The 16,351-nt window shown below is 52.8% G+C and overlaps 6 protein-coding genes across 6 annotated transcripts; 3 read left to right on the top strand and 3 right to left on the bottom strand.

The window, feature by feature from the left end:
- Window positions 1-45: 45 nt before the first annotated feature.
- On the bottom strand, window positions 46-2,005 carry BJX68DRAFT_65877 (BAR and SH3 domain-containing protein). The gene is made up of 4 exons (XM_071049576.1): window positions 1,695-2,005; window positions 1,319-1,633; window positions 1,148-1,264; window positions 46-1,101 (listed from the first exon to the last, which is right to left on the bottom strand). The coding sequence occupies exons 1-4, from the start codon at window positions 1,803-1,805 to the stop codon at window positions 238-240; spliced, it is 1,407 nt and encodes a 468-aa protein (XP_070899994.1). The 5' UTR covers window positions 1,806-2,005; the 3' UTR covers window positions 46-237.
- Window positions 2,006-2,412: 407 nt separating this feature from the next.
- On the top strand, window positions 2,413-4,459 carry BJX68DRAFT_265986 (uncharacterized protein; the record flags this gene model as incomplete). Its single annotated transcript, XM_071045372.1, has 2 exons — window positions 2,413-3,671; window positions 3,721-4,459. The coding sequence occupies 2 exons, from the start codon at window positions 2,413-2,415 to the stop codon at window positions 4,457-4,459; spliced, it is 1,998 nt and encodes a 665-aa protein (XP_070899995.1).
- On the bottom strand, window positions 4,181-5,864 carry BJX68DRAFT_65875 (class I SAM-dependent methyltransferase). The gene is made up of 3 exons (XM_071049575.1): window positions 5,704-5,864; window positions 5,446-5,559; window positions 4,181-5,371 (listed from the first exon to the last, which is right to left on the bottom strand). Exons 1-3 carry the CDS (start codon window positions 5,783-5,785, stop codon window positions 4,650-4,652), a joined length of 918 nt encoding a protein of 305 aa, XP_070899996.1. The 5' UTR covers window positions 5,786-5,864; the 3' UTR covers window positions 4,181-4,649.
- A 775-nt stretch (window positions 5,865-6,639) lies between these two features.
- On the bottom strand, window positions 6,640-11,788 carry BJX68DRAFT_254739 (putative nuclear migration protein (ApsA); the record flags this gene model as incomplete). The annotated part of the gene is made up of 3 exons (XM_071042927.1): window positions 6,640-8,700; window positions 9,052-11,304; window positions 11,372-11,788. The coding sequence occupies 3 exons, from the start codon at window positions 11,786-11,788 to the stop codon at window positions 6,640-6,642; spliced, it is 4,731 nt and encodes a 1,576-aa protein (XP_070899997.1).
- Window positions 11,789-13,241: 1,453 nt separating this feature from the next.
- On the top strand, window positions 13,242-14,369 carry BJX68DRAFT_235596 (U2-type spliceosomal complex subunit CWC24). Its single transcript, XM_071039899.1, has one exon. It carries the CDS (start codon window positions 13,271-13,273, stop codon window positions 14,264-14,266), a length of 996 nt encoding a protein of 331 aa, XP_070899998.1. The 5' UTR covers window positions 13,242-13,270; the 3' UTR covers window positions 14,267-14,369.
- A 968-nt stretch (window positions 14,370-15,337) lies between these two features.
- Window positions 15,338-16,276, top strand: BJX68DRAFT_265989 (DUF3431 domain-containing protein; the record flags this gene model as incomplete). The annotated part of the gene is made up of 2 exons (XM_071045373.1): window positions 15,338-15,582; window positions 15,637-16,276. The coding sequence occupies 2 exons, from the start codon at window positions 15,338-15,340 to the stop codon at window positions 16,274-16,276; spliced, it is 885 nt and encodes a 294-aa protein (XP_070899999.1).
- Window positions 16,277-16,351: the final 75 nt, after the last annotated feature.

Below are 16,351 nucleotides of genomic sequence, written 5' to 3' on the forward strand. Positions count from 1 at the left end.
CGTTATTGACGTAGTCCAAATCAATCAATAAGGATATGTTTTATCATTAGGTTATGCGTAAAAATGGCCAGAGGAGAGATATTATCCATGTCACTTTTTGCAGTATACAGACACTGATTCCAGCCCCCGGATTGCGCAAACACCATGGAATAAGTACCGGTATCGGTCGTTGACAATCTCAAGCCATACTCTGTAGTCTTTGAAGAGCTTGTTCAACTCGGCGAACAGACCAGTACATCATTCCACGTAGTTCGCAGGAAAACTCCCCCTTGTTCCATGAAGCTCGCCTTCCCACCAATCATCCGTACTATCCGTTTTCTTCAGTACGCGAATTCGATCTCCCGTTTGAAAGGCCAGGTCGCCTACGCTCTGTCCGCCAAAGTCATAAAGAGCAGTCACGAAGCTTGCGTGTGAAGAAGCGCTGCGTGGTTTTGGAGGCGGCGGGGGTGGTTTCTTCTTCCCGACTAACACGGGGGATGTCTGAATACTGAGCAGCTTCTGCGGGCTAAGACCGTCTAAATATTGTTCTGATGAATTTGTAGTTAGGTGCGTTGATGAGGGAGTACGGACGTCAACTTGGGACGAAGATGGGAAGGATTGAATCGGCGGTTTCGTCAAAAGAGGAACACTGGGAGTAACAGGAGCAGAAGATGCTGACTTCGATCTAGATCCAAGAGAAGGCTTGGAGTTGTATGCCGGGATTGGCCTCATGTCAGCCGGGGATGTTGCTGAGCTTTGGTGGCCTGAGAGGTTATGGTTACTCCGGAAACGATTGAGCGTATGGCTAGGTCGGCGGTCGTTCGGGGGACGAGAGCTGGACCGTACAGCTTTGGAGTTGGCAAAGGTGGCAAAGCTGTCGATCTGCTCCTGTATGGGCAGACAGGCTTGTTCCCATTCCTTGACTATGAGGTCCATTGGTTGTGGCGCATCTGAGGGGAATTGCTCCTGCTCGCAGTAGTCGAAAATGACGGTGTAGTAATGAGCGAGGATTTTATTCTGGATCTCAATTTGAGCGGAGAGTATGCGTGGAAGCAGAGAAAATACGGCAGCGATCAAGGGAGGAAGATGTTTTCGCAAGTGCTCGTCTGCTGCGTGGTAATCCTAGGTCTGTCAGAGAAGCATCGCACAGCAGGGTGATTGCTCATACCATAGTCGCTTTGGACAACTCTTCCTCTGCCTTGGCTAAGGACGCATTTTCACGATCTGACCGTTTTGCCTTTTTGGTGTAGCTGTCAACACGGCCTTGACAGCGTTCGTAGTCCAACTAACAGGGTATTAACAGGGTATTGTAGATATGAGGAATCTACTCCATGCAGACCTTTCGATCATCTCGTTTCTTGATGATTTTCTTGAACGGAAGCAAACACTCTCTAGCTTGCGATGCGGGGTCAATCATGCGCAGGTCGATTGCAGCCAGCTCCTCAATGAGTTCTTTTCTTAAGTCCTCGTATTCTTCTTTAAGTTTCGCGGTCCTGGCGAGGGTGGCGTCCGGGGTAAGAACAGGTGTGTGGGACGAAGGCTCCGCAGCGCCGATGATAGGAGAATATAGAGTGTCGAATTCGACGAGCATCCGATCCTGGTGGGTTAAAAGCGAGGACCACGCATCACGCCAGGCTTTGGTCGAATCAACGATCTAGTAAAAGTGGCGGTTAGTAACAGTAAACAATCATCGCACCCATGGTTCGGTGGCCAACTTTATTCAGTAAATTATCGACTTGCTCGAAATCCTTCAGCAGAATTGCGACCTGGTTATCGTCGGCGGACCTTTTCATCAGCCTCCCAAACTGTCTCTGTACGCTCTGCATGGTGCCGGTTTGATGCGTCGAGGGAAAAGAGTGCGGGGAGCTCAATGGGTCATAGCATTCACGGAGAATAGAATTTGGGTGCGGGGCGGGGAGATGCAGAAGAAGAAGAGAAGGAAGGAAGGCACAGGCTCATGGCGACGACTCGGAATCGCTGGATGACGCAGGCAGCATTCGCGTTCCTGTCATGAGTTGAGACGAGCGCACGCTTTGATTCTGGACCACCGCCACTTCTATTTTGGTCGCTGCCTGTAGATCGACATTTAATCTGACACTCACAGCCTCCGTGTCTAGCGCAGGCTGCTTATTCTGACTTCGATCTTCCACGGACCTCTACTAAAGCTTAATTGAAAACTGTGAGCCCTGAGTTTCTGGTAGAATGTATAATGTTGGAAGATACGATGGAGTTGCCAAGTGACTCCTCTGTATTTCAGCCTCTTTCTGCCTTGATGCCTGAGAATCGGCGCCGCCTCCACACCTTTTCTCTCAATGAATTCATTCTCTTCCACCTTCTCCCCTCTGCATCTTCCCTCGACAGCCGACGCTGAACTCTTTCCTCCGACCAAATGATTCTGACACGGCTATCCAGGCTTGACCGCGCGGCTTCACGATGTCATTGTCCACCCCCCGCTCGTCAGCTTCACGCGCCCCCGACCTGACCGTGCCCGCAACACAAGGCACGGCGCCTGTTATCAAGTTCCGATGCCTCTTCACCCACGATGTGCGACGGAAGGCGAAACGCTGGCAGGACGGCTTTCTCCGGTTCCACACCTTTAATAAGCGAGTGATGGTCTATGATAATGGAGGATACTTCATCGGAGATCTCCATTATCGAGCACCAGAGGGTATCCAGGATGGAGATGAACTAGAGCTTGATAAAGGTGTTTTGATACAAGTTTGTGAAACACTTGAACAGTCGGAAACGGATATATCGGTGCTCTACAGGAATAAAGCCACAACATCGCCGCCGCAACCCAATAGACCTCCAACCTCTGCCCGCTCACCTGCTCCCCGGCCCCTCCCCTCTCAGCAAGCTTCGCGCTCTCTAAACGATCTCCTTGGTATCAGGAAAACGCCAGTCCCACAATTGCGATCACCCTACGAACAGCGACAGAGACAGGTTGGCACACCACAATATGAGCGGCCTGCGAAGCGTCAACGAACAGCCTCTCCTGAGCAGACCAGTCCCTCAAGCGCGCAAGGCATTGTTGACTTGACTGACTTGCCTCCCCGAGAACAGCAGACTGCACCTTCAGAGCCTCGGCACAACAGCAGTACTGCCGTCGCAAGACCGCAACCCCACACCGCATCAACTGGAAATAGTGCATTGAACCGGTCCATAACTGCTCTGAGCCGCCCTTCTCAGCCTGCTCAACGAGATCCAACATCACAGCCGCAAAACAACACTTCCATTCAAAGGCCCCCCGGGTCCAGTGGAAATACTACATCTAGGCGGTCCGACCCCAATCAGCATCGTCCACCTCAACCTCCTCTACGAGATCAGGAACGAGCACCAATATCTCGACCTCAAAACAACATTGTCAATCAAAGACCCGTCGGGTCCATTGTAGATATTACATCCAGGCAGCCCGAAATCAATCAACCTCGCCCACCTCAATCTGTTCTACGGGATCAACAGGACCCCACTCCTCGGCCTCAGAACAGCAGCCCTAGCATCCAGAGAGCACCCGAGTTGAATGGAGCCATGTCCTCTAGGCAGCTAGAACCTCAGAGTCGGACACCTCAGTCTGTTTCCCGAGATACGAGGCCCAGTCTGGGCCCGGATCCTCCAATCAATCCCCTTCGCCTAACTTGTGGCAATCCGCGCCGCAAACTAATGTACCGAGAGTCATCATCATCGAGACCACAGTCAGTACGTACCACATACCAAGCCAAGTTTCACGACTGACCGTCGTAGGGGCGATCCCGAGATAAAGCTTGAACCGACCAGTTCGGATTTTATGATATTCGATGATGAGCTCTTCAACGATGATAACCTGGTGCCCAACCAACCCCAACCGCAATCCAGCGAGCGTCGTCAGATCAAACGGGAGGGACATTCAGATGTGTCATGCACCGAGGCGCACACAAACAACCACGATTTGGTCTCTGGCTCGAGTTTCAGACAGTCTCTAAATAATAACGTACCTTCTGAACACCTTCTGCAAAACTCTACTACGCCTGGCCCTCTAAATCTCCCGCCAAGCGGCGTGCCATGGCTCCGAAATTCCCATACTGTTCAACGACTTGTCCAACCGCAACAAATCCTTCCGGCCAACACAAACCACCAGAATTCAGGGATTGGCTCGGACTTGCGTGCCTCGTCGAATAACATACCTTCTGGGCATCCGCTCCCGCAAACCACAACTCCTTCCAACCCTTCAAATCTCCCATCAAGAAGTGTTCCGACGCTACCAAGCGCAAGTTCTATTCAACCACAGGTGCCCTTTCCTAGACCTCGTTCCGCAGTACTTCGCAAGTCGTACTCGGATACCTCAGCGATAAACAGCTTTCAAACCAGACCCCTGACGACATCCACCAACAGTCCGCTTAACCCTGCTACAGATACCGCGGATATGTCTGAGCAGGGCCCTTGGACTTCCGAAGCACTCGACTTGTTCGATTTCTGGCCGCCTGGACGACCAAAGCCAACATAACCTAAGGTTACGGGCATAGAACTGCTGGCAGACGTTGCGACTTTACTTAGACTATTTCACGATGTTATGAAAACCATGTACATAATATCCACATATCAATGCATATACCTCAGGGCAATCAAAGACAACTCCATCCCCACCAGCTCTCGTAACCCACCTTAACCCCCAATCCAAATCCAAAAGCACCACTTCACTTCCTCTTCACCAAAACCCCCGTAATATACGGCAAACACGTCGTCCCAAACCACCTCTCCATCTCAAAAGACTCCCAACCACCATCCTTCTCCGCAACCTTCCTTAGAACCCCCTCCGTATCTCGATTCATACAACAATCCCCCATAACCCACCTCCACCCAAATGCATGATAAACGCCCTGCAGCACCCTCGCAAGAACCGACCCCTTAGGTGTCATCCACGGGTTAACCACATGCTCAACAACAAGCATCTTCCCACCGGGCTTAAGCAACGAATACAACTCCGCAGTCGTGCGCTCAAACTCCGGGACGGAACAGAGGACTCGCACGGTTATGATCGTGTCGAAGACACCCCCCGTCTCCCCTCCCTCGGGCACCAACCCATGCTTCTCCAACTCTGCCCCAAGCTCCTTCTGCACAACACTACACGGTAAGATCGTATACTTCGCACCCAGCCCCTCATCCACCGCGCGCTTGCGCAGTTCAGCGTGCAGACCGACGCACGGCTCCGCGCCGTAGATCGCTTTGATGGAGGGGGACTTGAGCAGCGGCATTTGGGTCCCTGTTCCGGGGCCGACGTCCAGAACTAGGCCGCTGGCTTGCGCGAGGATGGAGGGGATTAGTTCGGTTGAGTTTTGGATTTCGTCTAGGGGGGATTGGATTTGTGCTTGGGGCTGTGAGTCTGCGTCTAAAGTGGGTTGGGGGTCGGCGCGGTTTGCTAGATGGGAGTTAGATGCGTCTCGTTTTGGAATACAGACATTCTTTGAGATAAGAGGGTGGAGGGGAAGGTACAGCTAAACGCAACCCAGAACCTCCCAAAGGCCTCGTCGCGGAGTTCCTGCGAGCGCAAGATGGGCGCGAGGACTTGGCCACGCAGAATGGCTTTTATGTTTGTTTGAATGTAGTCTGCGCGTTCTCGTCAGCTTTCTGTTCTTGTTCCGATCATATAGTACCATATCAATCCATGATTGATGTCTAGTCAGGGCTCCAGATGGCATGTATGGATCGTGTTTCGAGATATACTACAATTAGTGTGGGAATGGCCCTTACAAGACATGGCTTTCGACAGGATGAACCCCGGCTCGATGAGGGCTTGCAGCCATTGCTGCGTTGTGAGCCTGCTTTCTTTCATCCTGTGCTTGAGTCTGCGGTTTGGAAGAGTGAGGAGAATTGGCGCAGAAGAGTCGGAGAGTATTGATCGAGGGTTGGGCTTGTTTTCTATGTGGGGATGACTAACTGAAAAGTCGAAGCTGCCGGCTTAGCGTCCACAACTACTAGTAGTACCCAGAGTATTAGAGCAGCGGCAACCTGGTCCCTCTATACACCTGACCTCTCTACATAAAGAGTCATCCAAAATGAATTCCTAGTCCATGACTAATGCTAGATCAATTTCCGGCAACAACGCAGAACCAAGTAAATCCAGACAGCCAACACAACACAGCTGGTATTACAACCACCATACGGTAACAGTCAAACGCTGTCATCGCGAATGGATATATCAAAGTCGGTAGAGGAAGATCAAAAAGACATAGTCGCGCTGACAATGTGGCGCATCATGGAGTAAATATGATAGGTGAGGTAAGAGGAGAGGCGGGCGGGGCCAGAGCGAATGTGCGGCCCCGCGGCGAGATGTCAGATGATAATGACAATATCAATGAGTATCAACATAGGAAATAAGAAAACGATCCATGCAGGTAATGATGAATGAATGGCAAACAACAGAATACGCATCAAGTTGTAACAGGTGTATAAAATCAAACCATGATGGGCAAATCAATATGCGGGTGAGAGGTGGGTGATCGACTCTCGTATGCTGGGGGACTCTCGTATGCTGGGGGACTCTCGTATGCTGGGGTGACCGTCCAGCAAAGACTAACAAGCATAGGCTAGGTAAGACGTAGAGCTGTGAGGTGAAAGTAGGACACCGCTAATGCAAGACTTTTAACAACGCGCTATGACAAAATAGTGGCAGGCTCCGGGTACAACTCAGTGGTGGTGGGAGTGGATTCGGTTACCGCGGGGGCTGTAGCGACTCGTCCTCGACAGCGAGCCGACATCGTGTTTTCCGTCGCAGCAGGCACGGACATTCTCCAGCCGAGAGTCGTCCTGTTCCTGTCTCTCCATCATTTGTCGAAGGTCCTCTTCGCTATCATGATTGTGGAGACTGCCTTCGTTGACGCTGGACGCCGCATACCCGGGACCCTTTCGTCCAAAGGAGCCCTTGATTGTCGAGTTGAAAATGGAACTTAGTCGAGAGGCCGATGTCTGCCTAGCTTGATCAGAGTAATGCGACGGAGGATACGGTGACGACCGACCGGGTGTCAGACTAGGGCGCAACGACATGGCTGACCCTGAACGTTGCTTGGGGAGATTTCGGGGCCGGCTTTGCTGTGACGAAATTGACATCCTTGCAGTGTTACGTGAGCGGGAACGGAAGCCAGGGTTGAATTCGTCAATGTCCTCGAGGGTAACACCATTCTCTGGGTCTTCGTCTTCCGGTCCATTTCGTACCAACAAATACGAAAGCGCATTGAACCACGTCTCGTGCCTCTGGCTCGTGGTAGCGGTGAACCTGATCCTACGACCCGGGCTGACGACTTCGAGACTCTTGCAGTGAAGACCAGGCGGGTAGGGGTTGTCGTCAGCCACCACTCGAACCGCTTCGATCAATACACTCTTTGTTCGAATCTCGCTCTTTCCAGCGGACTGCGGATCTTGTTCACTCCAGTACAGTGTTCGTGTGTATGGATGGACCCAGAAGTAGCGGCGGTGTCTAGTGTTGGAGATTTCTCCTGAAACGGCTCTGCGGGTGTACTTCCAGAGGAATTCACCGATCATTGTCTGTGTGATGGCTTGAATCATCCGCGGATCGGTTCCCATGCCATATCCCTGTGGTGGGAAAGCCTGGTTCGGCTGCATGTTGAAGCGCTCCTCAATCTCGGACGCGAACGAGGAAACTGAGGATCGCCGGGACATTGCGCTCTCGCGTCTCAAGCTGGCTCGTGATGTGGTTGTCTTTGCTGAACCGAGGTGAGCGCCTGTTTCATTTGGAGTCCACGGGCGCTGGGTAGCATTTGGCCTATACGCTGAAGCTGGGGCGAGTGGCGGTCCCATCAAACCCGCAGAGGTCGGCCGCTGCTCGAAGGATTTCTTCTCCGCCGCCAAGATGGCCTCCTTGTGGTCCGCAGGTAGTGGCGGGTGGTTCTGCATACTAGACGCTTGGCTGGCGGCACTTCCGGGCCGCTTGTGAAGGGAGGAAGTCGAAGCCTGAGGAGCAGGTCGCGATCGCACCTTGGGCGTAACAAAGGGTGAATTGCCGAGTTCCTTTGCCTTGTCACTTTCGGGAGGGGACAGTGGTCTAGAAGAGACGCGGTCCATCAGGAGTTGGTCGATCTGCTTGGATGACAGGATGGTCTGGGCCCCCTGGTCGGCCAGGTTGGACGAGTCGGCCCTTGCGCGACGGGGAGCCGCATTGCCAGAAATCGCGCCCAGGGGCAACGTCGCACCATTTTGTCGGTCAGCGCTCTCGTCCGCAGAATCCTTGTCTGTGCTGTCTTCGACGAGAACGACAGGTGGGGCATCCTTGTTTGACCTGGAAGAACCAGCCCCTTTACTGATCAAATCATCGCTCTCAATGGTCGGGTGTGCCGGTAAGAACACTATGGCAGGGGTGTACTCGACAGGTGGTGTTTCCACCGAAGAAACGGTCGAGAGTGTCAATCGCGGTACTGGTGGGAGGATAACTTCCTTGACTGTCGGCGCAACCGGTTCAGTGTATTCCGGAGCAATGAAAGAGATCGTCAGCTCAGGAAGGGCGGGCTCTGGAGCAGCCTCCTCTACATCCGCAAGAACAACTTCAGGCTCAGGAGTGGGCTCAACCGGTTCAACCGGTTCAGTCTCTTGCGAGAAAATGACTGAAACGGATAACTCCGCGATTTCTGTGCTTGTGCCCTGCTCCGTGGAAGTGAACACAGGTTCAGGTGTGGGTTCAGGGAGACTAGGGGAGACAGGGAGCGTCTGCTCTGTGAAGAATTCAGAAAATGCCACCTGCGGTATGTATACTGGCTCGACTGCAGGAGCGGGGGCAATGGTGGGCGCCTCTGGCTCACTGGACTGTGACGAAACTGACGACAAGGCCAGCTCCGCTACCGCAGGGGCAGGAGGAAGGACAGGCACCTCCGGCTCGCTGAATTGGGACCATATCGTTGACATAGCAAGCTCAGGCGGTGTGGGAAGAGGAGCAGCGACGGGTACCACTGGTTCACTGACTTGCGATGCGATTGTAGACATGGAAAGCTGCGGCGGGGCAGGGATGGGAGCAACAACAGGCACCACTGGTTCACTGAACTGCGATGCGATTGTAGACAACGAAAGCTCCGGCGGGGCAGGGATAAGGACAACAGGTACCTCTGGTTCGCTGGACTGTGACGATATTGACGAAAGGGCGAACTCGGGCAGCACAGGAGGAGGCAGAGCAATAGGCTCGACTGTACCACCCACGAAGTACGAAGTGCTCAACTCCGGGTACCTCGGCGCCACAGGCTCGGTCTCTTCCGACGAGATTGACGAGACATCCAACTGAACTGGTGAGCCAGGGGTCTCGACGTCCTCTACCTGCTCATCCACATTACGCCCGTCCCACACCATCTTCGGCGGGGTAGGTACGCTCGAGACCTGGTCGCCGTTGAGTTCCGTGGCGGGTTTAAGTGGGGTCCACTGGGTTCCTGAATTGACCAGCGTCGGTGACTCTGCCACTTCCGTGCCAGTGCCGGCATCCGACGTAGAAATTCTCTTAGGCGTAGCAGGAACGCTGTTGACAGCTCCGCCCGCAACGGCCATAGCTGCCGGTGCAATTTGCGCGGACGCAGGTTCCCAAGGATCTGTCATGACACCAGAGTCCACCATAGCGGGTCTCGGCGGCTTGGACGGAGAGTCAAGTGTGATTTCGGAGGGTCTTCTGGAGTCTGGGGCAAGATTCATACGCGGAGTAGACGGAGATCCCGCATCGAACTGCATCGGCGGACCGAAGCTTCCATCCTCATCGTCGTCTCCATCAAGTTCAGCCAATTCCGCGAATAAACTTTGGCCCTCAGGCGCCATTGATGTCTCTCTTGTGAAGCTGGTTGCCGGAGATTCTCTTGCGCTTGACGGTCGGCTGCCAAATGCCATTGGGGCTTCGCCTGATGGGCGAATCTTCCGGAGGACGCTCCTCTTCTTGCGCAGGCGGTATCTAGGAGTAGAGAATTGGCTAGCAGAAGGCGTGCCGGGATCTTCGCTATCATCCTCATCCGCAGAAGTGGAGGCTGTACTGTAATAAGACGTCCGATCACGCGCCTTCGCCAAGGTGAGAGAAGATACTCGTTCACGGGGGGTGCGATTAACGCGATCCTCGGTCTCCGTAAGCTCATCACTGTCGGTGCTTTCCCCAGCCATACTCTCCACACCGGTCTGGAATGCTTCACTTTCGGTTGTTGTCTCTCTCTCATTGGCTGTCTCGAACGCATCCTCGGCCTCTGTTGCGGTCTGGTACGCATCGCTACGTTCATCCGTTGACTGGTCTTCGTGGCGAATGCGAGAACTGCGGAACGCTTTTTGAGTTGGGCTTATGTCGGCAGCATTATCCTCCCAGTCGGAATCGTGAATCTCGACCTCGGCCTTCTTCCGTCCAGCACCCAATAAGTCTGGGCGCGCCGGCTTGCGTGTCGCGTCAGCCTTGGTCTTTTGTCGCTTGTTGGTTCCACCAGGAGCATTTGAATCACGACGGCGTTGCTCAATTTCATCCCGGGCGTCCTGGAGCATGCGCTTGAGCTCGATCTTCTCGGTCTTCTCTCGGTGAACGGTGCTCCTCAGGTTTTGAATCATACGGTGAGCATGGCCGAGCGAGCTTCGGAGAGTTTCAGTCTCGAGGTGATTATGGCGAGGAGTAAACTTGCTTGGTGAGGGCGGAGGCGAGTTCTCGGGTGTCGCTTGGTCTTCGTCGTCGGAATCATGTCCACGGGCTACTTCGCGAATAGAGTCAGAGTCATGGTGGCGCAAGCGCATTGCCACGGCTTTTGCAAGCTCCTGGTTCTGTGAGTTCATCTCTTCAAGCTTCCGCTGAAGGGCAAGCTTCTCAGCATCTCCGGCAGTAACGTTTCGGCGCAGTAGATGGATTTCGGCGTCATTGGCTTTTTGCGCGGCCGTATGTTCTTCGATAAGTTTGGCGTTGGTCTGCTTGAGATCCTCCAATTCGCGTTCCATGGCGGTTTTCTCCGCAGTAACCGCTCCCAGACTACTTTTAAGTTTGCTTTCACGGTCTGCAGCATCCTTCACGGAGGCTATAAGCTCGTGTGTCTTGGTTTCCAGCGCCCAGTTCTCATCCTTGTACCGTTCCTCGCTCTCATCCAGAGCCCGTATACGTTGCGCGTATCCTTCTGCTTCCAGCTCAAGTCTTGACTTTTCCAGGTTGACGGTCTTCAGAGCATCCTCACGTTCGGCTAGAAGGGATTGTAGTTGGCGCACTTGAGCGAGTAAGGAGGTGGAGATTTCTGTCGCAAACTCGATATCGTGGACGCGGGTAGAAGGTTGATTTCGTTGTTTCCGTGACGGGACGCTCACTTTGCTCGGGGAGTTCGTAGCTTGGCCGGCAAAGAGTGCTGAACTCAGGGGCGACTAGATTTTCAGAGGTTAACAGTTCCATTGCGCTATGCGATTTGGTCTAACCGCGAGTTGAACAAACCTTGTGATCTAAAGACGGGGTACCCAGATGAGCGTCATCCCCACCAGCAAGACGTTTCGGGCCAAGGAAAGCTCGGGCAGTCTCGCGCCCAATTTCGGTGTACTCGCGCTCCAAGTCAGCCAGCTTCCGGCGTAGATCTGGTCCAATTTGTCCCTCTTCCTGCTGCTGCTCGACTTCCTTGAGCTTATCCTCTAACTCCTTCCGCTGCTCAACAAGGGCGGTTCCTAGCTTGGACGCTTCTTCAAGCCGACGCTCGGTCTCCGCCAAATGGGCTTCAAGAGCCCGTTTGGCTTGCGCCGGCGAGGATGCATCCAGACTGAACAGTTGCGCATCGAAGGAAGAGTGGTTGTTTGACTCCAGGGGGTTCCGCGCCCCTTGCGGCTTGGTGATAAAGGGATCATCCATCATGGATAGCATTGAGGAACTTCCTCTATCGCCAGAACCAGCCATAGTTCAGAGTTTGGTTCTGCAGATGTTCTCCGGTTCCTTGAACCAGAGTTTACCTGCAGTTGGGGCCCGTAAGCTCGTCGCCTCGCTCGTTCTTTGGTCCCACCTCAAACCACAGTCATCATCCGACTCCCTGTCCGGTCCTTTGCAGTTGAATCTTTCCCAGTTGCCTTCCGACGGATCGTGATGTGCGCCGGCCAGCGACAAGTGATTCGAATACGATCTCGGAACCGAGGTCGTGGAATGGCGATGGTGGAACGGAATGTATTCCCGGCGTCAGTCGGTGAACAATCCGCTAGGGGCCGTATCAGTCGTCGACTCGAAAAAGGCAGCGCAAGAAATAAAAGGATTACAGAGTCGGAAAGAGCACCGCAAATGGACGTCTCGATGCTGTAATCTAGCGAAGGAAGCGAGAGGATGAAGCGGAGCGACCGAAGAATGACAACAAACGCGTTGTGGAGGTGGTCGTAAGGTGACCTTGCGAATGCGTGCGACCGGGATGCGGGCCAACCACAGGAGGGGACGATTGGATGCTCAGCCTTCGGGAACCAGCAGAGCTGCAGTTTATGGCGATTAGGTCTGGGCGCAAAACAAAAGGCAAGACCGAAAAATGGTAGGAGCCTGGATGCGTCAACTACGGGTTGTAACGGATGCAAGGATCAGCTACGCCATACAGTAGCTTCAATTAGAGGAACCTGAATGGTCTTGAAGAAAATGAAATAAAACAAAAGAAAAGAAAAACGAAGAGGGAAGGGATTAGGGTGAGAAGAACGTAATGTAATGGTAATGGGCAAAGGAGAGAAAGGAAAGAAAAGAGAGGGGAAGCAAAACAAGAGAATGAGGTCAAGAAGCGATGCCAGTTGGACAACGAGACGTGAGAACGACTCGTTGGGCGGGGGAACGAGAGGAGGAAGAGAACGCGCGCGATGGACGATGAGAAGATGAGCGCCAGCTTGGGGCCTAAGGCACGGTGTCTCCCAACGCGGGATAGAGAGGGCTGCCTCCACTGGATAGTCTAGCTAAATAATTGATCTGATACGTAACGAGAAATTGAAGGACCGACCATGTTGACAATATTCCTGTCGAGCGAGATAATCACATTCATTGAGGCATAAACAACGGCTACGCGGTCTATGGAAAGCCTCCAAACAATGGAACCAAATTAAGGTTACTGGATGCCAACCGCCGGCAGCATCCTGATTCCTCAGTTCCTTGAACTGCGCATCAGCAGGCTCGGGGATGGGCGTCAAACGGCCAAAGAGCAGCAAACCCACAACAAAAACAACGCCAACAGCAAACTGCTGTTTGTTTTGTTTGCAGGTGTGGCTGACTTAAACAGTCACGTGAGGTGGATTATCAAGCATCACGTGCATATATTCAGCTTGAAGAACGCCACTCGAGATTCTTGATTTACAACTTTCTCAACAACCCTACCAGGACGATTCATTGACGATGGCGGATGCAGCACCCCCAGTCGCTTTCAAGAAGCGCGGCGTAAAGAAAGCCAATTTCCGCAAAAAGCCCGACTCACCACCACCAGATGCGGATTCAGATTCAAGCTTCACTTCCTCTGACGACGAAGAGGGCCGCCGGATCAAACGACGGCGCAAAAATGCAGTCGTTTCAGCCTCCTCTGCATCCAATACGCGACGGCAAGATACCAGTGATGAGCAAATCAAACCCACCGCCGCCCTTCCCTTGACCTCTTCCAACGATGCGACAAAACACTCGAACTGGTACGATGATGAGTTGAACGAGAAAAACCTCCTGGGCACCACGCGGGCCCGTCCAGATACTTCAGCACCCTCTGCGCCTGACGGCACATACAAGGGCGCTTCCAATTACCAATCATTTATTCAAAAGAATCCTAACGCTCCCACAAAACAGTTTGGGCCGATCAAAGCGCCGACCAATGTCCGGACAGTCACATTTACGGATTACGCGCCGGACGTTTGCAAGGACTACAAATTGACGGGCTTCTGTGGATATGGTGACTCCTGCAAGTTCACTCATATGAGAGAGGATTACAAGTCAGGCTGGGAATTAGACCGGGATTGGGACGTCAGCACAAAGGGCAAGAATTTGACTGGAAAGGTTGTATCACAACGAGGAGGGAAGGCCGGCGAGGAAGACGACGATGACGAGGAAGAACTCGAGAATATTCCTTTTGCCTGCCTTATCTGCAAAAAACCATATCAGAACCCTATCGTCACGAAATGCGGGCATTACTTCTGCGAGTCTTGCGCTTTGCAACGCTATCGAAAGAGTCCATCTTGCGCCGTCTGCGGGGCAGGTACTGGCGGTGTTTTCAACGTTGCCAAGAAGCTGAATGGTCTGCTCGAGAAAAAGAGAGAACGTGCCCGAAAGCGGCGGGAGCAGGCAATCGAGAATGGGGAAGAACCAAGCAGTGATGAAGAGGAAGAAGAGGAAGAGGAGGAAAGCTCTTAATTCAGTCAATTGGTCGCTGTGTGGATGTACTATAAACTACAATATATAATGCACGAAAAGGCCACAGCTGGTCTGTGGCCACTGAGTCCTAGAGTCTGCGCAATCAGTATCCTCTGCGTAGCTCCATTTTCATGAAACCGCGACCCCTCGTCGAAGCTGTTGGCATCCTCTAGTTTCGGTGGTCTACTCTACGTCACTCCAGTGGAGATGGTCTACGCCGCACGTGTTGGACCCCTGGCCCGCCCACAATTTTAAAGTTCTTACTCGACACTAACAACTCCTCACCCACTCGACATCCAGCTTGGACGTTCTTACTTCCCTCAGAGACTAGTATATGCTTCAAGCCATGCAACTTCGTATACCCCCCATTTACAGCCTTCAATCTCCAAACATGGGTTCTATGAGCGCAAGGTCAAAGACAAGAAAACGTTGGGCAGATCTCCGCAACGGCACACAGCCACGGAAAGACCCAGAGTAGGGGTCCAGCACCAGACCCAAAGACTAAATGCCGCCACCCTATGATAGACGTCGCGCGGTCCTTTTCGTCGGTTCAGGCGCCACTCAAGCGGACCTAACGCGTGGCATATCAGGGGAATTACTCCAGCTACTTTTGTCGTCGGACCCACGAACGACTCGGTGATAGAGGGTTGAACCAATGAAGTCTACGGTGCTACACCTTCCCCAGGTAGAACCCAAGTTGAGCTGTGTTCCGGCATGGGTTATCCATTGGCTCACCATGCCTTTCACTTCACTCTGAGGGCATGCGCCCCCTCATCTGGGTGTCGCCGATAGTCATAACACAATCTCAAGGAGACATTATTCAATCGCCCATGGTCCAGCGGACCCTCGCTCTTTCCAAATTCCTACCATCCCACGATACGGCGGTCTTCTCATTTTCCTCTTCATCTTTTTCTGTTCCTCTCTAGACCATAGCACTGGTTGTCACATCTATGTTTATTGATTTCCTTCCCACCACAGTCCATACTTTAATGTGAGATCAACATATGCATTGATCGCCCTGCGACAGTATACTTTCCTAGGCCTCCGGCCGCTCATGCAACGAAAGTTACGATGAAGAGCAGCTTTCGCATCTCTTTATGCCTCTCACTCCTATTCATAATTCCATTATACCTCCTGAAAGTCAGACTTGCAGACCTCTCGGATCAGTACGACGCGGGAGTGTACCTGATCGACTTGTTGAGCAACAAAAGCGCTCATAGATGGGCTTCTCACAATGAAGACGTGCGTGACAAGGTCATTGTCATGGCCAGGCTCGAGGAGGAGCCTGTACAATGGGTCGAAGAGGAACTTTTAGAGTATGCACTACGTCCTCGCCATCCATGTCATTGTACTCACTAAACCACCCACAGCTGGCAACGAGCTATTTATACAGTGAACCCGTCCAAAGCTACACTCGCCGACGATGATCGACTCAAGACACCTTTCAACAAAGGCCATGAGTCCATGGCGTACCTTACTTATCTGATAGACCATTACGACCACCTTCCCTCCACTATCGCCTTCATTCACGCCCATCGATCTGGATTCCTTATGGCCTGGCACGTAGATGCACCGCTACATGACAATGTCGCCGCTCTCCGCTCCCTGCAACTCGATTTCGTCCAGCGCAACGGCTACGTGAACCTCCGATGCAATTGGAACCCTGGCTGCAGCCCCAAGCATCGCAATAACGCACACATAACCCAGGAGATCTGGACAGAAATATTTGACGGAACAAGCACGCCGCCGCTCAATTCAACAACATCCCTTACATCCAACGACTTACGAACTAGCAACCCACTCCAGCATAAATTCCTCCAGTTCCCCACCCAGATTGGCGCATCCTGCTGCGCACAGTTTGCCGTATCCCGAGACCAGGTTCTCCGACGACCACGAGAAGATTATGTCAAGATCAGACAGTGGGTGATCGATACAGACTTGGCTGATGCCGCCAGTGGGCGCGCGATGGAGTTTCTATGGCATGTCATATTCGGCAAGGACTCGGTATAGTAGGTCTACCGCGATTTCTCTCGTCATATGGCAACCACTAACATGATAACCTTTAGCTGTCCCGACGAACAACTT

Source organism: Aspergillus pseudodeflectus (genome assembly GCF_044049435.1).
Source record: "Aspergillus pseudodeflectus strain CBS 756.74 chromosome Unknown BJX68scaffold_17, whole genome shotgun sequence".
Lineage (NCBI taxonomy): Eukaryota > Fungi > Ascomycota > Eurotiomycetes > Eurotiales > Aspergillaceae > Aspergillus > Aspergillus pseudodeflectus.

Coding starts and splice junctions, on each gene's coding strand:
- BJX68DRAFT_65877 (XM_071049576.1), bottom strand. CDS start 1,805: ATGCAGAGCGTACAGAGACAGTTTGGGAGGCTGATGAAAAGGTCCGCC. Junction 1,634..1,694: donor TCGATAATTTACTGAATAAA/GTTGGCCACCGA, acceptor CACTTTTACTAG/ATCGTTGATTCGACCAAAGC. Junction 1,102..1,147: donor AGTTGTCCAAAGCGACTATG/GTATGAGCAATC, acceptor TGACAGACCTAG/GATTACCACGCAGCAGACGA.
- BJX68DRAFT_65875 (XM_071049575.1), bottom strand. CDS start 5,785: ATGAAAGAAAGCAGGCTCACAACGCAGCAATGGCTGCAAGCCCTCATC. Junction 5,560..5,703: donor CCTGTCGAAAGCCATGTCTT/GTAAGGGCCATT, acceptor GAGAACGCGCAG/ACTACATTCAAACAAACATA. Junction 5,372..5,445: donor GTTCTGGGTTGCGTTTAGCT/GTACCTTCCCCT, acceptor ACTCCCATCTAG/CAAACCGCGCCGACCCCCAA.
- BJX68DRAFT_235596 (XM_071039899.1), top strand. CDS start 13,271: ATGGCGGATGCAGCACCCCCAGTCGCTTTCAAGAAGCGCGGCGTAAAG.